The sequence below is a fragment of the Pristiophorus japonicus genome, chromosome 6 (genome assembly GCF_044704955.1).
Source record: "Pristiophorus japonicus isolate sPriJap1 chromosome 6, sPriJap1.hap1, whole genome shotgun sequence".
Lineage (NCBI taxonomy): Eukaryota > Metazoa > Chordata > Chondrichthyes > Pristiophoridae > Pristiophorus > Pristiophorus japonicus.
Genome location: NC_091982.1, coordinates 171,164,069 through 171,192,063, shown reverse-complemented (window position 1 = coordinate 171,192,063; position 27,995 = coordinate 171,164,069). Strand labels below are relative to the sequence as shown.

Below are 27,995 nucleotides of genomic sequence, written 5' to 3'. Positions count from 1 at the left end.
CCGTCTCTCTGTCCTTGATGAGCACCCCTCCGTTCTTGGCTCAGTGAAATAGGACATTGAGTGCTTGGGCCGTAGGTGGTCTTAACTGCGCTAAAAAATCCACGCACGTCGTGATTGTCAGCTAGTTGCTGGATCTCCTGAGCTTTTTCCAACCATCTGTTCTTTAGGTTCTGAGTTTTTTGTTGGACCTCGGCCTTCAGTTGCCCATAGATCGGGTTTCTTTCGCTCGAGTTGTGGTGTTGTTTCCAGTTCAAAAATAACGTGTTTGAGGTTGATTAGCTCTGGATTTCCTGGTCATTCTCATCGAACCAGTCCTGGTGTTTTCTGGTGGAGTAACCAAGAGTCTCGTCGCAGGTGCTAATTATGGTGGACTGGAGGGCAGACCAGGCACTGTGGACACTCTGGCTCCAGTTCATTGGTAGTCGTCAGGTTGGCTGTGAGGCGTTGGCTGAATAGGGCTTTCTTTGCAGGGTCTGAGTGCTTCAGCGTTGACTTTTTGCAGCAGCACTTCTGTTTCCCCCGCCATTTTGAGGCTACGTTGATGGAGATAACAGAGTGGATTAGGCAGTCAGTCCAGCAATAGTCAGCTCCAGTCATGGCGCGAATGATGCGGACGTCCTTGCAGTCCCTCGCTCGGACGATGATGTAGTCGAGCAGTTGCGAGTGCCTGGAGTGAGGGTGTTGCCAGGAGCTCTTGTACTTGTACTTGTCTTTCTGACGAAGCAAGGTGTTGGTTATGATAAGACCATGTTCTGAGAATTTCGTCAGGAGGAGGATACCATTCTGTCTTTGACGCCAGTGTCCTTGTCTCCATCCCACAGCGTGCTTCCAGTCACCACCTCGGCACAAAAGGCCATCTGACAACTAAGAAAACAACAAGGCCTCAGGAGCAGATGGAGCCGAAATACTAAAGCATGGTGGAGAATCCACGACCTCATTTCTCTTCTCTGGAAGGAGGAGTGCATGACAGGGGATCTCAGACGCCGTAATCATGTCCATCTTCAAGAAAAGTGACAAGTCCGACTGCGGTAATTACAGAGGAGTTTCCCTGCTGTTTGTCGCAGGGAAAATAATCACAAGAATTCTCCTCAATCGTCTCCTCCCAGTGGCTGAAGAGCTCCTCCCAGAGTGGAAATGTGGATTCCGCACAACGGACATGTTCTTCACCACGCGACAAAGCCAAGAAAAATAGAATGAGCAGCATCAACCTCTGTACATGGCTTTCTTTGACCTCACAAAGGCATTCAACTCTGTCAATGAGGAATTATGGAGCCTACTCAAATTCGGCTCCCCTCAAAAATTAGTCACCATCCTCCGCCTGCTTCACGACGATATGTAAACCATGATTCTTACCAACGGATCCACCACAGACCCGATCCAAATGCAGACCAATGTCAAGCAAGGCTGTGTCGTCCAATCTGTCATTGAATTACAATATGCAAATGGCGCTTGCGTTTGTGCACACCTGGAGTCTGAACTCCAAACCATTGTTGACAACTTCACTGAAGCGTACGAGTCTGGGTCTTACATTAAACATCAATAAGACAAAGGTTCTCTACCAACCTGCCCCCGACACACAGTACTGCTCCCGATTATTAAGAACCATGACGAGACTTTGGACAATGTGGACCACTTCCTATACCTTGGGAGCCTACTATCAGCAAGGGCAGGCACCTATGACAAAGTCCATCACTGCCCTCAGTGTGCCAGTGCAGCCTTCGGCCGCCTGAGGAAAAGAGTGTTCAAAGTCCAGGATCTCAAACCCGGCACTAAGCTCATGGTCTACAGAGCAGTAGTGATACTCGCCCTCCTATATGCTTCAGAGACATGGACTATGTACAGTTGGCACTTCAAAGCACTGGGGAAGTACCACCAACGCTGCCTCCGCAAAATCCTGTGCATTCATTGGCAGGATAGCCGCACCTACATCCCCAGCATCGAGGCATTGACCACGTTCGATCAGCTTTGATGGGTGGGCCACTTATCCGCATGCCCGATACTAAACTCCCGAAACAAGCACGCTTCTCCAAGCTATGTCATGGTTGGCAAGCCCCAGGAAGGCAGAGAATACTCTTCACGGACACCCTCAAAGCAACCTGAAAAAACGTAACATCCATACTGACTCTTGGGAATCCATGGCCCAAGACCGCTCAAGTGGAGAAGCATCTGAGAAGGTGCCAAATACCTCGAGACTCTTCGCCAAGAGCACACGGAAGTCAAGTACAAACAGTGGAAGGAACGTACTACATATCAAGTACGCCGCCCACTAGTCCCTCCAACCTACATCTGTCCCACCTGTGACAGAGACTGTAGATCCTACATTGGTCTCATCAGTCACGTTATAACTCATTTTAGTGTGGAAGCAAGTCATCCTCAACTCTGGGGGACTGCTTAAGATGATGTTGACTGAGGGCCCTACTTCAAATAAGTTTGGGGCGGAGGGGGAGCGGACTATGCAAATTTGCCTTGGAGTTAAAAATTTTACTCCAAGGCTACAGAATGGCTGGTGTAGCAAGATTGCATGGGAATTTTGTTATGGGGTTGAAGCCTGGGCACAATATTGGAGCAGAGAGGCTAAACTTTACTCTGTGCCTCACCACGTACCTAAACTGAGATACAGATACTGGGTGCCTGAAGTTGTTACAGATCCAGCAGACAAGTCATCTATAATTTTACAAACCTATGTTTGAAATAAGCAACTAACATGCAGAACCTAAATCAGCCTTTGACGACTGCTGCAATGAACAAGTGCTTTATTGCTCCCGAGCAGTGCAAATAACAGCACCTGCCCCCTAGTTGTGAGCAATATTAACAGCAGCTAAATATCCCAAGTCACGACTGCACTGAGAAACTGTCCCACTGGTTTATTGTGCGCAGGGATCTTTTCAAAAAATGTCACCTGGGGTAACATGAAAACCACATTTCATTGACCAGCCAGGAAATCAAAATAGAAAATATCAGAATAAATGTAAAAGTAATTCTTAATTTGCAAATGTTAATAAATCTCTTTTTCAGAGGTTTAGGTAGGGAATTCCAGAGCTTAGGGCCCAGGCAGCTGAAGGCACGGCCACCAATGGTTGAGCGATTATAATCAGGAATGATCACCTGTTAAAACAGATGATGGAGGAGGAAAGGAAATAACTCCTCTTCAAAAGGTTATCCATTTTAATCCAACTGTCCCAATAATGTTGGGTAGCAGTTCACAAGGACACAACAGCATTAGCCAGATTTTAAAGTAAAGAAAAGGGAGAAACAGACCTACCTGCAACCACCGAGCTTTGCAAGTGAAGAAGATTCAGTGTACGAAGTGATAATGACAGAGACTTGAGAAAAGATGAAGCAGATGAACAAATGCTTGACACAAAAAGATTTGTGTAACTGAACAGAAATCACATCAGCATATTCAAAAATGTTAGAGCTAGATCAGAATATAGTAAGAGACTGCAACAACCAAATGCAATGTGTGACAGAAATAGTGAGATATATTTCAAACAATCTGAGTCAGAGGGCACAGATACATGTAGTGTACAAAAAAAAAGTCCAAGAATGGAAATGAATTCCTAACCACAATTAAAACAGAGGCTACTCAGACTGCCACTCCAAGTTAACAATAAAACCAGCTGAGCATGTGTAATAGTGCAAGAGATTACTGAAGAATGTCTCACCATTAAAGAAATCTGCATGGACTGCTTTTTCATTAGCTGCAAGATCCATCAGAAGTCCCGAACTTCCCCCTGCCTGAAAAATAAACAAAATGACTGGAGTTATTTAAAGACATTTTATGGAGTACAAGGACTGCTAATCATTTGATCTTAGAAAAATAGCAAAGCCCAGCTTCTCCCGGTGAGTTAAAAGAGTAAATATAGTGTGGTACTTAACCACATGATTCCAGATTCAATCCCGAGTTAGTTGATCCAACTGGGAAGCTATAAATGAACTAATGGAGGGGAAAAAAATAACCAGGTTTGCTACTCCTGATTCCTGTTGGAAAGGACATTGGGTGATGGCAGGATTGGTTGGGCTGTGTTGTGTCCATAATCAACCTGACAACACTCACTGCCCAGGCTCGCACATGAAGAGTGCCCATTTGACCAATGTACTGGAGTGCTGCCTGTGGATTCATATTCTAGTACAACTCATTGCCTTATTGCAAGGGAGAAAAATAATAAAAGGTGAAAATACAATATTGAAATATAGAAGGTAATGCACATTAAGAATAGTAGGAGCCAGACTTTAATTTCCAACAGTGAATTCCTGACTTTGGCGATGCTATTAGCAGACACTGACAAATGTAATCACTCGAAAAGGAGAAACAGGATAGAGCTTAGACTGCATTCACACTTTTAAAATGTTATTTGTTCACAGGATGTGGGCGTCGCCAGAAAGGCCAGCATTTATTGCTCATTCCCATTAGCCCTTGAGAAAGTGGTGGTGAGCCGCCATTTCAGAGGGCAGTTAAGAGTCAACCACAATGCTGAGAGTCTGAAGTCACATGTAGACCAGACCAGGTAAGAACGGCAGTTTTCCTTCCCTAAAAGGACATTAGTGAACCAGATGAGTTGTTACGACAATCCAGTAGTTTCATGGTCACCATTACTGATACTAGCTTTTTATTCCAGATTGGTTTATTAACTGAATTTAAATTCCCCAGCTGCCGTGGTGGGATTTGTCACGTCTCCGGTTATTTAGTCCTGGCCTCTGGATTACTAGTCCAGCGACGTAACCAGTATGCTACCAAATCACTATATCCTTATAGCAGGTTACACCTGGAATCAGACTACCTGTCTGTGTTCTCAGCTGGAGTAAGGAGAGAAAATATAAAATAACAATCCACAAATGTGGGGAAGCCTATGAAATACCTTATACAAAAAGATGGTTATGGGGATGAATATCATGCAACCATCCAGACTGGACTGCATGTATACAAATGGCCCAGTACCAATTCACTTTCATATGTCTGTATGAATCCTATTACATTTTGCAACATCAAAACCCCACAAATTTTAATCTTGTATATATGGTACAGCACTACCAAGGAAAGGAAAATGAAGACAAGTATAGTCTCAATCAAAAGTTATATAGTTGTACTCACCAAGGAAAGACAGACTACAAATAGCAAAAGATAAATGAGGCACGGTCTTGTGCCAGGGTCTAATTTGCAAAACCTTTGGCAGATAAAAGGAGTGCAAATAATGGAAGCTTCACTGTAACAGGAACAGGAGTAGATCATTCAGCCCCTTGAGTCTGTTCCGCCATTCAATACGATCGTAGCTGATCTGCATCTCAACTCAATTTATCCGTATTTGATCCGTACCCCTTGATACACCCTGACCTGACAAAAAGTCCATCAATCAGAGTTTTGAAAATTTCTATTGACCTTCCATCCACAGACTTTTGAGGGCGAGTGTTACAGATTTCCACCACCTTTTGCATGAAAAAGCACTTCCTGATTTCATTCCTAAATTGCCGGGCTCTAATATTAAGATTCTGCCCCTTTGTTCTGGATTCCCCACTTCAAACACCCCTCAACCTTCTAAATGCAAAGGAATACAAGCCCAGTTTATGGAACCTGTCCTCATAATTTAACCCTTTAAGCCCTGTTATCATTCTGATTAATCTGTACTATAACTATTCCAAGGTCTTCGTGAGATGCAGTGCCCACAACTGAACACAGTACTCCAGATGGGGTCAACCAAGGCTCTGTACAACTGAATCATAACTTCTTCCTCTTTGACTCACCACCACATCTCTCGAGCCCTCCACTGCTTCTGATTTGTCATGCTGCTTGTCCGAGCTCCAGTACTGGATAAATAATTTCCTCAAACTAAATATTGGTAAGACCAAAGCCAGTGTCTTTGGTCCAAGCCACAAACTCCATTCCCTAGCCACTGGCCGAAAGGACCCCGTGCTGGCCGCTTCTGTCCTGGGCCATAATGCAATAGTAAGGAAGGACATTAGCCTGGATGATGTGGAATCGGTATGGGTAGAGCTACGGAATACCAAAGGGCAGAAAACGCTAGTGGGAGTTGTGTACAGACCACCAAATAGTAGTAGTGAGGTTGGGGACAGCATCAAACAAGAAATAAGGGATGTGCGCAATAAAGGTACAGCAGTTATCATGGGCGACTTTAATCTACATATTGATTGGGCTAACCAAACTGGTAGCAATGCAGTGGAGGAGGATTTCCTGGAGTGTATTAGGGATGGTTTTCTAGACCAATATGTCGAGGAACCAACTAGAGAGCTGGCCATCCTAGACTGGGTGACGTGTAATGAGAAGGGACTAATTAGCAATCTTGTTGTGCGAGGCCCCTTGGGGAAGAGTGACCATAATATGGTAGAATTCTTTATTAAGATGGAGAGTGATACAGTAAATTCGGAAACTAGGATCCTGAACTTAAGGAAAGGTAACTTCGACGGTATGAGGCATGAATTGGCTAGAATAGACTGGCAAAGGGTACTTAAAGGTTTGACTGTGGATAAGCAATGGCAAACATTTAAAGATTACATGGATGAACTTCAGCAATTGTACATCCCTGTCTGGAGTAAAAATAAAACAGGGAAGGTGGCTCAACTGTGGCTAACAAGGGAAATTAAGGACAGTGTTAAAACCAAGGAAGAAGCATATAAATTGGCTAGAAAAAGAAAAAGCTAGAAAAAGGACTGGGAGAAATTTAGAATTCAACAGAGGAGGACTAAGGGTTTAATTTAGAGGAGGAAAATAGAGTACAAGAGGAAGCTTGCAGGGAACATAAAAACTGACTGCAAAAGCTTCTATAAATGTGAAGAGAAAAAGATTAGTGAAGACAAACGTAGGTCCCTTGCAGTCAGATTCAGGTGAATTTATAATGGGGAACAAAGAAATGGCAGACCGATTGAACAAATACTTTGGTTCTGTCTTCACAAAGGAAGACACAAATAACCTTCTGAATGTACTAGGGGACCGAGGGTCTAGTGAGAAGGAGGAACTGAAGGATATCCTTATTAGGCGGGAAATTGTGTTAGGGAAATTGATGGGATTGAAGGCCGATAACTCCCCGGGGCCTGATAGTCTGCATCCCAGAGTACTTAAGGAAGTGGTCCTAGAAATAGTGGATGCATTGGTGCTCATTTTCCAAAAGTCTATCGACTCTGGATCAGTTCCTATGGACTGGAGGGTAGCTAATGTAACACCACTTTTTAAAAAAAGGAGGAAGAGAGAAAATGGGTAATTATAGACCAGTTAGCCTGACATCATTAGTGGGGAAAACGTTAAAATCAATCATCAAGGATAAAGTAGCAGCGCATTTGGAAAGCAGTGACAGGATCGGTCCAGGTCAGTATGGATTTAGGAAAGGGAAATCCTGCCTGACGAATCTTCTGGAATTTTTTTGAGGATGTAACTAGCAGAGTGGATAAGGGAGAACCAGTGGATGTGGTGTATTTGGACTTTCAAAAGGCTTTTGACAAAGTCCCGCACAAGAGATTGGTGTGCAAAATCAAAGCGCATAGTATTGCGGGTAATGTACTGATGTGGATAGAGAACTGGTTGGCAGACAGGAAGCAGAGAGTCGGGATAAACGGGTCCTTTTCAGAATGGCAGGCAGTGACTAGTGGAGTGCCGAAGGGCTCAGTTCTTGAGACCCCAGCTCTTTACAATATACATTAACGATTTAGATGAAGGAATTGAGTGTAATCTCTCCAAGTTTGCAGATGACACGAAACTGGGTGGTGGTGTGAGCTGTTAGGAGGACGCCAAGAGGCTGCAGGGTGACTTGGACAGGTTCGGTGAGAGGGCAAATGCATGGCAGATGCAATTTAATGTGGATAAATGTGAGGTTATCCACTTTGGTGGCAAAAACACGAAGGCAGATTATCTGAATGGCGGCAGATTAGAAAAAGGGGAGGTGCAACGAGACCTGGGTGTCATGGTTCATCAGTCATTGAAAGTTGGCATTCAGGTACAGCAGACGGTGAAGGCGGCAAAATGGTATGTTTGGCTTTGAGTATAGGAGCAGGGAGGTCTTACTGCAATTGTACAGTGCCTTAGTGAGGCCTCACTTAGAATATTGTGTTCAGTTTTGGTCTCCTAATCTGAGGAAGGACGTTCTTGCTATTGAGGGAGTGCAGCGAAGGTTCACCAGACTGATTCCAGGGATGGCTGGACTGTCATATGAGGAGAGACTGGATCAACTTTGCCTTTATTCACTGGAGTTTAGAAGGATGAGGGGTATCTCATAGAAACGTATAAGATTCTGATGGGACTGGACAGGTTAGATGCGGGAAGAATGTTCCCGATGTTGGGGAAGTCCAAAACCAGGGGACACAGTCTTAGGATAAGGGGTAGGCCATTTAGGACTGAGATGAGGAGAAACTTCTTCACTCAGAGAGTTGTTAACCTGTGGAATTCCCTGCCAATTCAGTGTATATATTCAAGAGGGAGTTAGATATGACCCTTACGGCTAAGGGGATCAAGGGGTATGGAGAGAAAGCAGGAAAGGGGTACTGAGGGAATGATCAGCCATGATCTTATTGAATGGCGGTGCAGGCTTGAAGGGCCGAATAGCCTACTCCTGCACCTATTTGCTAAGGGCCGAAGGGACCCCCGTGCCGGCCGCCTCTGTCCCGGGCCAGCAGGACAACACATAAGCGGGCCCTGAACAGCCCCAGCGGAACAACAAATAAACGTTATCTTGCAGTTGTCAAAGGGACTCCGCGCCGGCCGAAACGACTCAACACCGGTCCTGGGCTATCCCGGGCCAAAAGGACTCCACACCTGCCCATGCCTGTCCCTGTGGTCGCACACCAGGTGTGCATTGCGCTGATAGATTCCGGGGGGGGGGGGGGGAGGGAAATGTGGAACCGGCCGAAGGGACTCGGAGGACGTCGAACCAGCCAAAAGGACTCAGAGGCCAGCCCGGAACCAGCTGAAGGGACCGCGGCGGCAGCATTCAACCCAAATTCATAAACTCCTAACCAACTTTTAAACTTTTAAAACTTACATTTTAGACTTTTAATCGAAATACTTTTAAACATTATTGATCTACATCTTTGACTTTTTAACAACCTTTAGAAACTTTTTAAACTGGGGAAACTTTTATACATTATTGATTTACATCTTAGAAACTTTTTAAATAAGTTGGGAATCTTTATCAATCTTCAAATTTTAAAATAACTTTGGAAGTCACCTTCCTAATGCCTGCCCCCCAACCAAGCCTCGGGCCATCTACCATCAATGGCACTACTCGGTGCCGAGCTTACGGCCAACACTTCACCGTAGGCAATTAGGCTTATAGAGCTGTGCCTGGTCTCCAGTTGCCTTGGACCCCGTTGCCACTGGACCAAGACCTTGTTCAACTAAGCCCATGTAGTTGCCGGTGTGCAGTGACCACCCCATGTTAAAAGAACTCAGGCACAGGCATCTTCCACTTCGTCAGTATGAAGTTGGGGACCCTCATGGACAATCCCAACAGCAACAGGCCGAAACGCCGCACCGCCATTGTTGCCCGGGAACTCAGACGCTTTGACATTGACATCGCCGCCTTAAGCGAGACCCGGCAGGCAGGGGAAGGGCCAGTTGAAGGAACAAGGTGGAGGTTATACCTTCTTCTGGAAAGGGAAACCAGAGGCAGAATGCCGTCTTCATGGAGTCAGCTTTGCCATCAAGAATGAGCTGGTTGACCACCTCAAAGACTCCCCCTGTGGGGTTAATGAACGCCTCATGACTCTTCGTATTACCCTATCCCGGAACCAATGTGCCACAGTCATCAGTGCGTATGCCCCTACACTCGATGCAATGGATGGGGCTAAAGATGGTTTTTATTCCAACCTTGAGACATCCTTGTCCCGCGTCCCCACGGGCGACAAATTGATCCTTCTGGATGATTTTAATGTTAGGGTCGGCAAAGACACAGCTCTCTGGGGCGGCATGATTGGCAGAGAGGGGGTAGGGAAAGCCAACTCCTGCGATACCCTACTCCTGACAAAATGTGTAGAACATGAACTCATCACCAACACCCTGTTCCGCCAGAGGGACAAATAAAAGGCATTGTGGCAACACCCTCGCTCCAAACACTGGCACCTGCTTTACTATGTCATCATCCGAGCCAGGGATCGCAAGGATGTGCGCATCACCCGCGCCATGACAGGAGCTGATGACTGCTGGACGGACCACCGCCTAATCCGATCCATCATCAACATTAACATTGCCCCAAAGCAGAGGGGGCAGAAGCAGTTCCGCAAAAAAGTTAATGCCGGGGCATTTAGAGACCCAGCTAAGAGAGCCCTGTACAGCCAGCGGCTCACAGCCAATCTGGCGTGCCTTGATGACCCCAAGATGCTGAATGCCCACAGCGCTTGGTCTGCCCTCCAGGCCTCTATAACCAGTGCTTGTGAAGAGACACTTGGTCACTCAACCAGAAAACATCTGGACTGGTTTGATGAAAATGATCAGGAGATCGATGAACTAATAGATCGCAAGCGCAAAGCATTTCTGAGTCTCAAGCAACAACCAACTCAGGAGCTGCAAAACAACTTTACAGACGGCTCAAGGCTCAGGTCCAACAAAAAAACCCAGGACCTAAAGAACAGGTGGTGGATGAAGAAAGCACAGGAGATACGACAACTGGCCGACAGCCACGATATGCGAGGATTCTTCGCTGCAGTCAAGGCCACCTATGGTCCAAACTCCCAAGGTCCCACCCAACTCCTGGCCAAGAACGGGGAAACACTCATCAAGGACACCGAGGCGGTCAGGGCCCGATGGAAGGAGCACTTTGAAGATCTCCTCAATCCCAACTCTGCCTTTGACTCGAGTGTTCTCGACTCCATCTCGCAGCACGCCACCAACTCAGTGAAACTCCAACGTTGCACGAGGTAGGCAAAGCCATAAAACAGCTCAAGAATAACAAGGCTATGGGTGCGGATGGAATCCCTGCTGAGGCACTAAAGTATGGTGGCGAGGCGCTATTGGCACGGATACATGACCTCATCTCTCTCATCTGGAGGGAAGAGAGCATGCCGGGGGATCTCAGAGATGCAGTGATTGTTACCATTTTTTTTTTTAAAAAGGGGACAAGTCCAACTGCGGCAACTACAGGGGAATCTCCCTGCTATTAGCCACTGGGAAAGTTGTTGCTAGAGTTCTCCTCAAATCGTCTTCTCCCTGTGGCCGAGGAACTCCACCCGGAATCACAATGCGGATTTCGTCCCTGATGGGGCACAACAGACATGATCTTTGCAGCGCAACAGTTGCAGGAAAAATGCAGGGAGCAGCACGAGCCCTTATACATGGCCTTTTTCGATCTTACAAAGGCCTTGACACTGTCAACCGTGAGGGTCTATAGAGCATCCTCCTCCGTTTCGGATGTCCCCAAAAGTTTGTCAACATCCTTCGCCTGCTTCACGATGACATGCAGGCCGTGATCCTTACCAACGGATCCAGTACAGACCCAATCCACATCCGGACCGGGGTCAAACAGGGCTGCGTCATCGCTCCAACCCTCTTCTCAATCTTCCTCGCCGCCATGCTCCACCTCAGTCAACAAGCTCCGCGCTGGAGTAGAACTAAACTATAGAACCAGTGGGAAGCTGTTAAACCTACGCCGCCTCCAGGCCAGGTCCAAGATCACCCCAACCTCTGTCGTTGAACTGCAGTATGTGGACGCCGGCTGCGTCTGCACACATTCAGAGGCTGAACTCCAGGATATAGTCAATGTATTCACTGAAGCATTTAAAGAATGGCCCTAACGCTTAACATCCGTAAGACAAAGGTCCTCCACCAGCCTGTCACCGCCGCTCAGAACTGCCCTCCAATCATCAAGATCCACGGCGCAGCCTTGGACAACGTGGACCATTTCCCATATTTCGGGAGCCTCTCATCAACAAAGGCAGACATTGATGCGGAGATTCAACATCGCCTCCAGTGCTCCAGTGCAGTCTTCGGCCGTCTGAGGAAAAGTGTTTTTGAAGACCAGGTCCTCAAACCTACCACCAAGCTAATGGTCTACAGGGCTATAGTAATACCCGCCCTCCTGTATGGATCTGAGGCATGGACGATGTATAGAAGGCACCTCAAGTCGCTGGAGATATATCACCAACGATGTCTCCGCAAGATCCTGCAAATCCCCTGGGAGGACAGACGCACCAAACATCAGTGTCCTCGACCAGGCTAACATCCCCAGTATTGAAGCACTGACCACACTTGAACAGCTTCACTGGGCAGGCCACATAGTTCGCATGCCAGATACGAGACTCCCTAAGCAAATGCTTAATGCGGAACTCCTTCGTGGTAAAGGAGGACAGCAGAAACGTTGTAAGGACACCCTCAAAGCCTCCCTGGTAAAGTGCGACATCACCACTGACACCTGGGAGACCCTGGCCACAGACCGCCCGAGGTGGAGAAAGTACATTCGGGAGGGCGTTGAGCACTTCGAGTCCCAACGCAAAGAGCATGAAGAGGCCAAGCGTAGGCAGCGGAAGAAGCGCACGGCAAACCAGCCCCACCGACCCCTTCCCTCGACGAATGTCTGTCCCACCTGTAACAGGGTCTGTGGCTCTCGTATCGGACTGTTCAGCCATCAAAGGACTCACTTTGGGAGTGGAAGCAAGTCTTCCTCGATTCCGAGGGACTGCCTATGATGGCTCCATCCCTCTCCCTAGAACTGTCTGAGACTGAAGCAGACCTTTGGCAACCTTGGCCTCCTATTTCACCCCAAGATAGGCTTCCGACCTCATCTGCTCAATCACCAAAACAGTCAGCTTCCACCTCCGTAACATTGCCCGTCTCTGCCCCTGCCTCAGCGCATCTGCTGCTGAAACCCATATGCATGCCTTTGTTACCTCTAGACACAACTATTCCAATGTTCTCCTGGCTGGCCTCCCATGTTCCAACCTCTTTGAGCTCATCCAGAACTCTGCTGCCCATATCCTAACTGGCAACAAGACCCATTCCCCCATCACCCCTGTTCTTTCTGATTTTACAAAGGCTCCCAGTCCTGCAACATCTGAATTTTAAAATTCTTATCTTTGTTTTTAAATCCCACCATGGCCTCACTCCTTCCCATTTCTGTAATCTCCTACAGCCAAACAACCTATCGACATCAGCTGCTCCAGTTCTGGCCTCATGCACATCCCAAATTTTACTCACTCCACCATTGGTAGTTGTGCTTCAGCTGCCGAGGCCCCAAGCTCTGGAATTCCCTCCCTAAACCTCTTACTTTAAGCCGTTCCTTAAAACTTACCTCCTCACCCGTCCTAATATCTCCTTTTGTGGCTTGATGTCAAATTTTGTTTGCTACCACTCCTGTGAAGCACCTTTGGATGTTCCACTACATTAACAGTGTAATATAAATGTATGTTGTTGTACTTCAGCCCCAGGGGGTGAGGTTTGAAACTCAGGGTAAACAGGACACCAAGCATGTGTGCCATCTGGTTTAATCCAAGTGAGCAGCCATAGAGGGTATCTAGAATCAGGCTCACTGGTGGGAGTCAGAAAGGGTGGCTTTGGTCTTTCTAATACAAAAACAGAAAATGGTGTAAATACTCAGCAGGCCAGGCAGCATCCGTAGAGATAGAAACAGAGTTCATGTTTCAGGTCTGTGACCCTTCATCAAAACACAAAAGGTCACAGACCTGAAACATTAACTCTGTTTCCATCTCTACGGATGTTGCCTGGCCTGCTGAGTATTTACAGCATTTTCTGTTTTTGTTTCAGATTCCAGCTATTGGTCTTTCTGATGTTGGGCCAGTAGATAGCACAGTAATAGTTAATGAGGATGGTGATGGAGACGTTATCGCACACACCGAAGTCAACTGATCATGTTGTCATGGGGGCAGGGGGCAGCAGGCAGACAAGGAAAAAGGGTGAAGGACAGAGTCTTAGAGCACACCTTAGGAGACCCTGCAGAGAAGAGAGGAGAATCCATAGATGATGTAGGAATGGAACTGGGGCGGGGAGGACGACACCCAACCTGGGGCACTTAAGTCAACTACTTCACTCCCCACTCCCACCCCAGAGAGGCCTTGTAGGGATTGGGGGGGGGGGGGCTCTGCCTGTCCAGCCCTCCCTCTGGAATTCTGCCCAGCCCCTTCAGCCCATGTGCCCAGACTTAGATTCTGCCTTGCCCTCCCCTGGGCCACTGCCTTTGCCCTTCCCCTCTCTCTTTCAACACTGGCCTCCTGCCTTCCCCCCGCCTCTCCACTGGCCCCCTGACTCTCTCGGGCTCTTGCCCCTCCCCCGCCCCGGGCTCTTGCCCCTCTTTCCTCCCCCCCCCCCCCCCGGGCTCTTGCCCCTCTTTCCTCCCCCCTCCCGGGCTCTTGCCCCTCTCTCCTCCCCTCCCGGGCTCTTGCTCCTCTCTCGCCTCTCCCCCCTCTCTCCGGGGCGCCTCTCCCCCCTCTCCCCCCTCTCTCCGGGGCCCCTCTCCCCCCCTCCTCTCCTACCTCCCCTGTGCCCGGGGCTGAGGCCGGGCCTCCCTCTGATGCTGGCGGTTTGACGCGGTCTCCCCTCCCCACAAACCTCGTCCAGATCCACGTATGGCCCCGCGCCCTCGGGGAACATTTCGTCCACCGCCGGCTTCATTGTGACTGGAATTTTCTGTCCCAGACCGCCGCCCGTCTCCGACCCCGGACTCAAAACCGGACGGAACTTCCGGCGTCCAGCACTCACTCCGCGTCGCTGGAAAGTCGCTCCGCGGATAAAAGGGCCGCCGAGAAAATCAGTGTCAATTCCGGGCTCAGCAGCAAACTCCCTCTGCTGGGGACACAAGGATGCTCCACGGGCTGATTTATTTATATATACATACATATATATATATATATATAAATATTATATAACATAATATAAATTGATGGATGCTTTAGTCATATTATTTTTAAGCCAATGTGATTATTTTTGGGGCAACATATTTTTTTGGCCAATTAATAAAATGCAAATCCAAGCACATTGCATTTGGTGAGTTTTTGTTAAGCAAAGGAAGATAACTCTTAAAAGTAAAGACTCCTGCAACAATATAAGTCATTTGCAACCCATGTCACTCTTGTGGATTATAAATGTAATCCCTGTGGTGTATGTAGCACACACATCACTTGACTCCACATGATCTAGTGTAAATCTAACTGCTGTGACCTTCATCCTTTATTGTTCAGCTCCAGAGTGCCTCTCAGGTGTGGTGGTCAGCCTTTTATATTGCCTGTTGCAGGTACTTCCAGGTTTCCCACCACAGCGCCCTCTGTGGTGTAGCATTGTGCTTACATTACATTTAAGGTACCAGGACGATAACATCACACTTCCCCCCCCACCAGGACGCAGGACGACGATACACACATCAATACATAACATCACACTTGTCCAACGGAAGGCATGTAGGCATAGACAGTGCGTTAGTATGGTACATGTTATCTGGTACATTAACTAGTTATTAACTGGTAACGGATCCCTGATTTCCTTGTTAGCCTTTATCATTAATTGTACTTCCTCCATTATTTTACACAAATACAGTGGCCATTCAGCATTAAAAAAATTAATTCTTATTATAAATTCGCCATCTCACCTTAACATAGCTCATTTTAGACTCGCTCTGCCTTACAGAAGTCCTTTGTGGGGACCACCACATGGTAAGGCCCTTTTAAAACTCGCGGTGCATTTCCTTTTTAAGGCGCCATCTTTGATGCAGGAGGATTCCACGAGGCTTCTCCTTGGGCGCCACCATCTTTGATGCTCTGGACCGTGGCTGCCGCCATCTTGCTCTCCGCCACTCCGGATGCCCTCCGCCACCGCAGCCTCCGCTGCCACCTGACTTGCCGCCTCTCCTGTGGCCGTCGTCATCGCTTCTCCGGCAGCCTCCGTAGCGGCCTCTCATGCGGCCGCCGTGGCCGCCGACCTCCAGCTGCTGCCGTCGCCCGACTCTCCCTCTGCGTGGGCCCCTCCGATCCGCCGGCCATCCTGGATCCCTCGCACCCCCCACCCCCGCAGCGCCCCGCAGGCTCACCACCCCCCCCCCACCCCACTAGGCCCGCCTCTGCAGGGCTGCTTGCCTGTGGGGGCTGAGGCTACAGGATCTCTGTGTGACGTCCGGGGCTGGGGCTTGCTCTGCTTGCCTGTGGGTGGATGAGGCTGCAGCTCCAGCTCGGTCGGCACTGCTCTCTGGGGACCTGGGGCATGGCAGCACCCGGGGAGCAGCAGCCTGTGGAGTAATGAAGTCTTCCCAGCTCCCATGGACCGTCCCCATCCACCTCCGGCCGAGGAGTGTCGGCCCATCGCCTGCAATGACCCACAAAGGTAAACCGTGCGTCTCGTCCCCTTGGGGTACCTGCACCATCGCTCTGCCAAGAACAGGTATCAGTTCCCTGGTGTAGGTACACAGCTTCGCCGTGACCGGGACCAGCTTGGCTCGTGCAGCTGGGTTAATCCACAGTTTATCAAAAGTTCTCCAACTCATCAACGACGGACCCGAGTCCGTGTCCACTTCCATACTCACAGGGACTCCATTGATTTTTACTTCCCTTATCACTGGAGGCGAATCGTCGGTACACGTGTACAGTCCCAACACCTCATCATCTTCTACCTGCTCATCGCTGGATGGTGGATCATCCCCCATTTCCTCAGCTGCATGGTGAGTCTGATTTCTTTTACACATACGCTGAAGGTGGCCTTTAACGTGGCAGGTATTGCACGTGTACTCCGCAAACCTGCACCGGTGAGCCCCATGGCTTCCTCCACAGCGCCAGCATGGTGCTGCTTGATTGGCCCCCCTCAGCGGACTCTGAGTTCCAGGATCCCGAGGTTCGTGCTCTCTGCCCCGGGCAGAGCCACGTTCTGCAGTTTTGTCCGTGGTGGGCGCTATCCTGTGGACAGTGCCTGCCGGGTTCGAGACTGTGGATTATTTGCTTGGTGCTGCAAGTTGAGGTCATATGTGCCCGGCTGATGGTGATGGCCTTTGTCAGAGTGACTGTGGGTTCCGTGGCTAACAGCTTGTGAAGGAGGCCCTCGTAGCCAATCCCCATAACAAAAACGTCCCGTAACGCCTCGTCAAGGTGTGCGCCAAAATCACATGGCGCCGCGAGTCTCCTGAGGTCCGCAGCATATTTGGTGACATCCTGGCCCTCAGGTCTGCAGTGATGGTGAAATTTGTATCTGGCCGTGAGGATGTTCTCCTTCGGTTTCAACTGGTCATGAATGAGTTCAGTCAGCTCCTCGTATGACTTGTCCCTGGCGCTCCCCCAGTGCCAGCAAATCCCTGACGAGACACTAAACCTCATCTCCACAACTGGAGAGCAATATCGCCTTACGCTTCTCTCTCATTGCGTATGTGTCCTCCGTCAGGTCGTTTGCTGTGAAGTAGTACTCGAGCCTTTCCGTGAAGGCCTCCCAATCATTGCCTATGGTAAAATCCTTTAGCGAGCCCAGAGTAGCCATGGTTGCGTGGAGTTCGTCCGCTTCCTTGTCGCCAATGTGGTGTATGTCGCACACAAATCACTGACTCCACACGGTCTGGTGTAAATCTAACTGCTGTGACCTTCGTCCTTTATTGTTCACCTCCAGAGTGCCTCTCAGGCGTGGTGGTCAGCATTTTATAGCGCCTGTTGCAGGCACTTCCAGGTTTCCCACCACAGCGCCCTCTGTGGTGTAGCATTGTGCTTACATTACATTTAAGGTACCAGGACGATACACACATCAATACATAACAACCCCAAATATTTCCATATTGCTCCGTGAGGTTTTGATAATACTTAGTAACAATGTGATGAAACACAGCATGATAAATAAAACACCTCACATATTTAAAATTAATTGAAATTAAATGTAATTAAATGTTTTAGAAAAAATATATATTTTTTGCAATTTTTTTAATGTGTTTTAATAGGGTTAACAATAAACTTATTTTAATGGACAAAGTTTTTAATATAAAAATGAGTGTTTAAATTAAATTTTATGGGCTAGGATTTCAGCTTTCGCGATTTCCTCTGTTTTTGGGTGATAATCGCGGTGACATTTTATTTTAGTGCTGGTTTACCGTTACCACCGTACCTCGCAAAATTCGCCAAACGGCGAACAGCGATAGCGATAAATCTGGTGTTGCATAACTGAATTTGTGCGCCGGAGTTGAAATTTACAATCGAAAAAAAATTGGACCTTCTATGCATGCGCAAATTTTATTTTTTCCGGGGTTTTTTTCCATTATTTTCTTCTTCCTGCGCTTCTGGTCAGCTGTCAGGGAGTGCTCGCGCACGTGCAGTACATCCAGGGCTGAATCAGCTAATTTTAGATTGCATTCACGATGGAAAGTGATGGGAGCAGGCAGAGAGCGAGGAAGTTCAGTAATGAGGCCAATGAGGAGAGGAGAATGTGGGGGATTTAAATAGGAGAGGTACAAGAAAACCTTCCCCAGTAGTTTTTCGGCGTATTTGGACCAGCATCGCTGAGGAGGTGTCTTGTATTGACGAGATCAGAAGGACCCACACCCAGTGCCGCAAGAGGTTCAATGACCATAGACCGCCAGAGTAAATAATATTTTTATTGATGCACTCCTTCATTACTTAACTTATAAATCTGACACAAGCTTAGTGATGCACCTTATTTACCTTGAATAATCGTTACACATTATTAAAACTGCTTCCTGAGATCTTAAACGATGTTTCTTCACTTCGATATCTTCCTCATGAATCACGTTTTACTTCCAGGGTCATTAAACAGAGGACTGTGTTAAATACACACAGTATGGTATAAGTGCTTTGATCGCTATCTGTGTGTGCCACAAGAGCAGATGGTCCCTCTGGTAACCATTCCCATTGTCATCTTTGTAGGGAAAGAAAGGCAGTGTACCACTGAGAACCATGCCTCTGTCAGACCTCGATGAAAGAGTGGCTGGTCTGATCGATGCCTCAGAGAGGGCAACTGCCTGTGGAGGTGCAGAGCCCCCATTCAAAACTGAAGGTAAGTCCTGCAAAATCCCCGGGCTGGGTTGGGGCAATGTGATGTAGTGTTTGTGGACTAGGGTTCAGGCAATGTGATGCAGTGTCTGTGGGTTAGGGTTGGGGCAATGTGATGCAGTGTGTGTGGACTTGGGTTTGGGGCAATGTGATGCAGTGTCCATGGACTAGGGTTGGGGCAATGTGATGCAGTGTCTGTTGACTAGGATTGGGGCAATGAGATGCAGTGTCTCTGGACTACATATAATGGAGTAACGGCGGTCCTTCAAATTAACCTGAGCTATGTCACCTTACTCATGTCACCCTGACCCCTCCGCTACTGCTAACCACTCATCTGTTGTTTCTGTTTCCAGCTGAGGAGTTGCATGCACCACATCCTCCAATGGATGCCTCCACCTCAGCCTATCATGTGGGGTTGGAGGAGCACATCATGTGGGGGTGGACCAGGGCGAGGCTGGGATGAGGAACTTCCACGAGAGGAGCTTACCGATCAATCTATTCCGGGGACGTGGGGGGCCAGTGCACTCGACACCTCTTTTTGCTCCAGCCAGCAGCTCGTCCATGGAACAAACATTTTCGGGCTTTGAGCCATCCGAGGCCCCGAGTACAAGTGGCGTGCAGCAATGCACTCCCGCGGTTGAATCCCGTATGCTGTCTCTCCGGAGGGTGAGTTGGCAAAGCCGGTCTGCTGACAGACAGGCAGACGCACACCTGGACATGGTGGGACTGTCCAGGGAGGGATTCCAGCTCACCCGACAGCTCCTGGAGGTCTTGGCTAGGATTCCCGCAAGCATTGCGGCACTATCCGCGAGCGTGACGGAGGTCGGGTCACAGATTGTCAGTGCGAGCTGCGAAGCCACCGAGGCTGTCAATGCTCACGTGTAATTGATTATCTCCAGCTTTGAGACTACAGTCCCAGGTGTCACACCCAGACCCACATCACCTGTGAGTGATGAGGCCGAGCAAGAGGCTCACCACTCAGAAGCAAGGCCTTCCATAACCAGAGCTTCTCCAGTGGATCCATACATGGCGTCTCCATTGTCTCTCCCCCGAATACGGCAGGACCCTGGTTGCCTTGCTGCATGAACTCTTGGTGCCACCTTGGGTAGGGTCATGACATGAGGGAGGGGGTTTTGGGTGAGGGGTGGGTGAAGGGGCTGGAGGTGAAAGATATTCGGTGCAGGGGTTGTTGTTGTTTTGTTGCTGTTTTGTTGTTGTTGCTATTTTATAAAAGTTTTTAAAGTTTCCCAATTCACAATAATTTTTTATACATTTTATTCCAGTTTTGAAATGTTTAATAAACGTTATTCAAATTACAATGTTTAATAAATCTTATTCAAGTTACTGTATGTTTAATAAATTCTTTTGTTCACCTTAACCATTCCTGTGTAGTGTCTCATTTGCAGAATAAGAAGGGGAATAGTCAACATGGCGGGATAGAGTGACCAGGCAACGGTCAAATGTGCCGTTCATTCTTCAAGCAAAGTGTTGAATTATGAGCTGCTGACATTAGGCTTTTGCAGCGGTAAAAGCTCCATGAGGCCTCCCCTGTGGTGGTAGTGGTGGTGGCATGGGTTCCTCGCCAGGCTCCTCGTCCTTGTCCTGCTCCTCCTCATCCTCCTCCTCATCCTCCTCCTCCTCCACCCCTCCCTCCTGAGGTGGTCCTGCAATCCCCAATGGCAAATCCTGTTCCCTCATGATGGCTAAGTTGTGTAGCATGCAGCACACCACAATGAACTCAGAGACCTGCTGAGGGGAGTATTACAGGCAGCCTCCAGAGTGGTCCAGGCATCGGAAGCGCTGCTTGAACACTCCAATTGTGTAGCTAAATGGCTGTCAGTTTCGCGATGTTCGGCTTCTGTCTGAGGATTCCGGAGGGGGCGGGTCATGAGCCAGGTGGCGAGGCCGTAACCTTTGTCCCCCAGCATCCAGCTCCGGTCTTGTGGCTGACGCTCGAACAGGCATGAGACATTGCTCTCGCGCAAGATGAAAGCCTCATGGATGCTCCCTAGAAATTGGGCATTTACTGCCATGATGCGCTGAGTATGGTCGCAGACGATCTGTAGGTTCATGGAGTGGAATCCCTTTTGGTTTTGGTAAACCTTTAGATTGAGTAAAGGTGCTTGCAGGGCGATGTGCATACAGTGAATTGTACCCTGAACCTTGGGGAAGCCAGCAATTCATCCAAAACCTATAGCCCTCTTATTCTGTGCCTCTTTGGTCATTGGAAACTTTATGAAGTCTATCTTGCGTGTGTACAGTGCAGTAGTCACCTGGCAAATGCAGCGATGTATAGCATACTGCGAGATGGAGCATATGTCCGCTGTTGATGCCTGAAAGGAGTCGGACGCATAGAAGGCAAGCGCTGCAGTCACCTTCGGACATTCGCTGGGCATGAGTTGGACAAAGCCCAATCTCTCCCACACGGATATCCTTCTCCCGGGGATGTGGAGGATCTGTAAGGAGAAATTTTGACAGATCAGAAAAGCTGGTTCTCAGCGCATGCGCATCGCGCCCCGAAAACCGACTTTTGCGAGGCCTCGCCGGGTCCGTGCGCACTTTGTGCGATCTTTGTACGCACCCTGTGAGGCCGCAATTTTCGGCCCAATGTCTCAGTACATTTGCTGTATTGCAGCAATGGATGAACCACAGATATGGTGAGGCTGCAGTTAGAAATAGAAGTCACACACCACATCCCAGATTGTCTGTGAGCAATGCCATGGGCGATATCCCAGTTTTTATTTTTAAAATGATTAGATACAGCAATTCATACTAAAGAGATAAATAATTACTCAATTGTTTATGAAAAATCTCTTAAAAACAACTTTATCTCTTCAAAATGAGTCCCAGTCTCTCCACTGCTGATTCTCTATTCTAAGGTGCAGACAGCTGCAGAAGATAGACACCAGATTCAACACACAAACAGTAAGTTTCAACCTGACCTTCCCAGAAATGATCCATTGCATGCACCACAAAAAACAGGCTGAGGTTGTGGATTGAACTCAATAAAATGTTCCATGAGAGTGCCATACTCAGCTGTACTAGCTAATCCCTTACAATTTCACTGCTAAGTTAATAATATCAATGCCAGAACTAACAACCAAATATAAAAAAATCTGTGGTTTAGTCTCACTACCTCGTGTAGTCTCAAATACTTTAGCCCTTTTCATTCTTTCATTGCTGTTCCATAGCCATGGGTCGGGTGAATGCCAATGACTGAGGTAACCACAAAGTTTACGTATATAACAATGATGAGCTATGAGGAAAAAAAAATCCAAAACATCCAAGCTCCACAGTTTAGAGGGAGAAAAGTAACTCCTCATGGAAGTATCTGGGCCTCATTCTCCTCCACATTGCACTCTGGGTTTGCTTATCTTCTGGGTGCTAGGCAAAGAAAAAAGAGTCATCAATCTTTTATATTATTTCTCCTCCCCATTTGCACCTCATGCACATTTCTGGAGATATCCCCGGGCAAGGACAGAGTGGCTATGCCTGGATCCAAGAGGGGCAAGAAGTATCCTCCTATCTCCAAATAGTTGAGTGTTTTTTTTCCAGGGCTGGGAAAGAGGATCAGCAGGACTGGAGGTCTGTTTCTAGATAGCAGTCAGAAGGCCTCGAAGACAGCCGCCAGTCAAATTTCCTCCTTCTGACTTTGGGTGCATATCAGAAGACGTAACTTTGAATTAGTGAAAAGCAAATTAAAATGGTCCCAGTTGCCCAATGTCACCACACTGCTGCACTTCCTAAAGTAGAGGAGTCATTGATTGCAGGCCATACAGACAGCAGGTCCCTGCAGCTCCTCTGCCAACACAAGTTACTCCTATTTGTCATATCTTCAGAGAGCACACAACACACAACCTGTAAGATGGTTGTAGGTTCCGGAATCTTCTGACCTGCTGGTCAGGTGACCTGCTCTTTATTAAACAGCACTAGCTGCAGTAACACAAGTGTCCACAGTGTGGAGCTACAGACATTACACTTCTGCTTCCTTAATGAAGAAGTTATTATAACAAACAATCATCATACATAACTTGCATGGTTATACATAACAAAGGATATGGACTTATTTTGCCATATTTACAAATCAAGCTTAACCACTTGTTTTCTGTTTCAAAGAGGATATCTTCACTTTCGAACACAACCTTCCAAACATGGTGTTGAATTTAAGCTCATTCGAGGCTGATCCTGAGGGAAGTTTTCCTCCAAGATATGCCCTTGATTTCCATTTGAACTCTCTCTAACTTCAGACTGTTTGTTTTCCTGACTCGGACTCAGAATTAAATTCTGACTTTTTCTTGGATTTGTTTCTAGTACATTAGATATAGGATATGCTACTGTGTATCAAAACTGTCTGATGAGTCAGAAATAATTGAATCACTACCACTCTCAACTACTTCCATGTCTGTGGGTAAAATATATCAATGTGAACAAACCTAACCTGTCCATTATCAAACATCTTGACTAAATATGTGCAAGGACCACATATTTTCACCACTCTTCCTGGTAACCACTTTACCCATTTATGGTGATGGTTCTTCACTCTCACCTTCTGATTTACTTTCACACTTCTCTCTTACTCTACCTCTATCATGATTTTCTTTCTGTCTTAATTGTGTCTCTTCTACGGACTGTGCCAAGTTTTAACAACAAGAATCTGGTTCGTGGCTGCCATTTAATGAACAACTCTGTTGGTGTTCTACCAGTAATTGTGTGATGAGTATTGCGATATGTTATTAGAAAATTAGCCAATTTGTGGTCCAATGACAACTGTCGTTTCTTTGGATTTGGATCCAACATTTGTTTGATGAGGACACGTTTTACAATTTGTACACTGTGCTCTGCTGCACCATTCGAAGCAGGGTGGTACAGTGGAACCTTGGTATGTTTCACACCATTTTTGCTTGTGAACTGTGAAAATTCTTCTGAACGAAAGTGTGGTCCATTATCCAAAACAATTTCTTCTGGGAGGCCAAATGAAGGAAATAATCTTCGCAAAATGTCTAATGTTTCACTTGTTGTTATTTTTCACATTGGAAACACCTCGACCTGCTTGAATGGCTATCAACCACAATGAACAATTGTTGTCCTTCTAGCTCAGCAAAATCAATATGTAGCCTTTGCCACACCCTGGGAGGCCATTTTCTTGGCTGTAACGTTGTTCTAATTTAGTTAGAATCTGTTTCAGCATTGTATCCTTTGGCTTGTCAGGCACAAGCAAATTTATCAGCGTTTCATACAACTCGGGCCCGGCCTCAGTTAAGAATATAGCTCTTTTTCGTTCCAACACCGCCCGGTTATTGTTTTCATTACTGGGGGTTTCGATTATATTATTTGCAGTGAAAAACACTTCTAGCTGATCCACATATGCTCTGAAACTTTCACGGTCATGTTGAAATGCCCCCAAATGCCCTACAACTTCCATAGGGGCAGCCATTTTGACTCTGGCAGTTTAACCAAATGTGCTTGTAATTTACCTCAGATTTGTAGCTGTTTCCAAAAACAGAGAAGCTCTCAACGTCTCTCTGTTGGTTGGCTGAATCCTTCACCAACAAAAATTTCAACTTTGCATTATCTGATTATATCCCATTCTCATCGCCAAATATTAGATCTTCAGAGATCACACAACACACAACCTGTATGATGGCTGCAGGTTCCGGAATCTTCTGGCCTGCTGGTCAGGTGACCAGCTCTTTATTAAACAGCACTAGCTGCAGTAACACAGACGTCCACAGTGTGGGGCTACAGACATTACACTATTCATCTGTGCACTGAGATTCACCTAGTGCTACCTCCTCAAGCTCACTAACTACATTCTCTGGAATATGGGTAGCTGTGCTCGTGCTTGCAAACCTTGGTGTGAAGAATGCTTTGAGGTGCTGGAGCAAATTGCAACTCAACTAATACTGAATGTTGGACCAGAAATTTGACAACACAGAAACAGTACAGGGCTCAAGACAGGCAAAGAAGAAATAGAGCTGAGTGTCATGAACATACACGTGGATGGTGACACCATGTCTGCAGATGATGTTGACAAGGGACAGTATGAAGATGAGGAAGAGGAGGGTTCCTAGGATAGATCCTGAGGGACTGTGGAGATAGAAGTGGATGGGTGGGAAGAGATGATATGGCTACGATCCAATAGGTATGAGTGAAGTCTTTTGAAGACCTGATTGTACCACGGCTTTCAGTTGAAAATTCTAGCGTAAATGAATGCTTTGCTTTTCTGAGAAAGTTTCATTCCTCATCACTGATATTATCTTGATGAGCACAAAAATCTACAATACTTAGAAAATTAGCCTCTATAGAAATTCACTGGGAAAGGTTTGTAAACCTGTATTTCACATCCTTTAAAGATGCTTCAAGCTGACGATTATGGAGTAGACTTTCCAAAAGGTCCTCCAATTTTGGCTTTAGTCAGGCAGTAAATTATTGGCCAGTTAGTGCGTTGACATAGGAACATAGGAACAGTAGTAGGCCATTGAGCCCCATGAGACTTTTCTACCATTCAATGAGATCATGGCTAATCTGCGACCTAACTCCATATACCCACCTTTTGCCAATATCCCTTAATACCTTTAGTTAACAAAAAGCTATCAATCTCCAAATTAAAGTTGACAATTGATCTAGCATCAATTGCCATTTGTGGAAGAGAGTTCCAAACTTCTACCACCCTTTGTGTGTAGAAGTGTTTTGTAATTTCACTTCTGAAAGGTCTGAATCTAATTTTTGGACCATGTCCCCTAGAATTCCCCAGGCATTGGAAATAGTTTATCTCTACCTTATCTGTTTCCCTTACTATCTTGAAATCGTTGATCAGATCACCCCTGAACCTTCTAAATTCTAGGGAATACAATCCTAATTTGTGTAATCTCTCCTCGTAACTTAACCTTTGAAGTCCAGGTATCATTCTGATAAACCTATGCTGCATTCCCTCCAAGGCCAATATATCCTTTCGAAGGGGTGATGCCCAGAACTGCTCACAGTATTCCAGGTAGGTCGAATCAGGGTTTTGTACAGCTACAGCATAACTTCTACCAACTTATATTCTAGTCCTTTGGATATAAAGGCCAGCATTCCATTAGCCTTTTTAATTATTTTCTGTATCTGTTCATGACATTTTAATGATTTATGTACCTGGACTCCCAAGTCTCTTTGGACATCCACTGGTTTTAGCTTTTCATCATTTAGAAAGTACCCTGTTCTATCTTTCTTAGGTCCAAAGTGAATGACCTCGCGTTTGCCTGCATTGAAATCCATTTGCCACAGTTTTTCCCATTCAATTAATCTGTCGATATCCCTCTTATGTTTCATCTACACTGCCTACAATGCCGCCTATCTTTGTATCATCGGCAACTTTGGATATATGACTTTCTATGCCATCATCTAAGTCATTAATAAATACTGTTAAAAGAGTCTGAGGCTCCTGGCCCCAGTGGTCTACAGCAATGCATAGTGCGAGGGGAAGCTTGGAGGCCAGCTCCCAGGAGTGTGAGTCAGCCTAGGAGTCCTGCTGAGACACAGACAGATGTAGACCTGGAGTTGGAGGCTATGTCTAGGGAGTCCATGCAAATGCACCGCGAGCTTATGGGTGCATTGGAGAAGGTCCCGCAGAACTTTCTCTGAGATTGTGGGAAGCCACCTCAAACATTGCCCGTGCCTTTCAGCAGCCTAACGAGCCCATCCTTGCCTGGCTACAGAGGGAGATGGACTCAACGAGCCTCAGTGGAGTCTCGGGGGATGGCGCACGCCATGGTTGACGTGGCAGCAGCTATCACATCACAGGCCCAAGCCACGCAAGAACTTTGTGATATGATGCTGTCAGTGATTGCAGGCATGAACTCTCAGACTGCTGTGTTTCAGGCTTAGTGTGGTCTGAGTCAGTCGCAGAGTGATACCATGCACACACTGACTGCTGCCATCCTCTCTGTGTTCCCCACTGTCCAATGGGGAAGTGACGGTGCTGAAGAAGGCCAGCAATCTGCTCACATATATTGCTCGAATGTTGAGGTTCCACCCCGGGTGAGTGGCAGTGGGCCGCTAGAAATGGAAGGTGCTGTCCTTGCTCAAGATGACAGCATTCCGGCACCCACCACTGCCACTCCGCCTTTGCACCTGCCGCGGTCTACACCCGAGCTATCCCAGACTGTTGCCGCTGATGCTTAGGCGGTGGAGTCCGCAGCCGGGCCTTCCAGATGCAGAGCTGGTACAGGGTGTCCTGCAAGGCCATCTGTACTGTCTCCCCCCCCACACATAGCAGCCCTCAAACAGCCTTGCTGCAGGCACTGAAGCAACATTAAGGAGGAGCACTCGGCGTGGGAGGGAGGTCAAGGTAAGTGATGGCAGATGTCACAGGAAGTGTGACTGAAGACTTTGGCCACCATGAACAGATGTCCTCATCGTGTAAATAATAGTTGTAAATATGTCATTGCATTGTTTGAAGCATCCTATTGTTTTAAGTGTGTGTGTCTTATATGCCACATGGATGCTGCTGTAGGATGACTAATGGAAGCGGCATTTGTCCAGACATTGTTTAAGTTCATTGGGGGAGAAATTTGGTCGCGCCTCATTTGGGGCGGTAGCCCAGGCAGGGCGGTAATTTTATCACCTTGAAAAAGTTTGGCCCTCCCGCCCAGAAATTCGTCAGAATTGGGCCGTTGCACACCAGAGCTGGGGGGGTGATTACGAAAGTTTGGTCGGTAAATTTAGCGGACCCATTGCGCATGCGCCGAACTCCGATTCAGACCCTGGGAACAGCCGAGTCTTAAAGGTACGTTAGTGCATGAGCAGCTCCAGCTCCACAGTGTCTTCAGAGTGCCAAAATGGAGGAGGAAGGAGGACTCCAGCTATGTGCCCGCTTCTCGTCCACCGCCCTAGATGCCTTGCTGGAGGCAGTGGAAAGTCGCTGGAATGCCTTCTAGCCTGCAGGGGGACGAAGGCTACCTCCTGGGGTTTTGGCAAGGCTGTGGAGGGAGGTGGCACACCACACTTCAGCCCGGAACATGGTGGCCACAACAGAGACGCAATGTCGCAATAAATTCAACGACCTTACTGGGGTCATCAAGGTGAGTGCCCTTTTCATTCACCTTCCA

At 47.4% G+C, this 27,995-nt stretch overlaps 1 protein-coding gene and 1 long non-coding RNA gene across 2 annotated transcripts in view; one reads left to right on the top strand and one right to left on the bottom strand.

The window, feature by feature from the left end:
* cops9 (COP9 signalosome subunit 9) overlaps positions 1–14,657 on the bottom strand; it is a 31,163-nt gene extending 16,506 nt beyond the window's left edge. The window contains exons 1-2 of the mRNA XM_070883375.1: positions 14,495–14,657; positions 3,666–3,738 (exon numbers count right to left, since the gene is read on the bottom strand). Coding sequence (XP_070739476.1) covers positions 3,666–3,738; positions 14,495–14,557 — 136 coding nt within the window. The 5' untranslated portion in view covers positions 14,558–14,657. The remainder of the gene's footprint in view (positions 1–3,665; positions 3,739–14,494) is intronic.
* Positions 14,658–16,073: 1,416 nt separating this feature from the next.
* Positions 16,074–19,643, top strand: LOC139265292 (uncharacterized). The gene is made up of 3 exons (XR_011593519.1): positions 16,074–16,589; positions 18,781–18,910; positions 19,260–19,643. It is a non-coding gene; the product is annotated as an uncharacterized lncRNA (long non-coding RNA).
* The last annotated feature ends 8,352 nt before the right edge of the window (positions 19,644–27,995 follow it).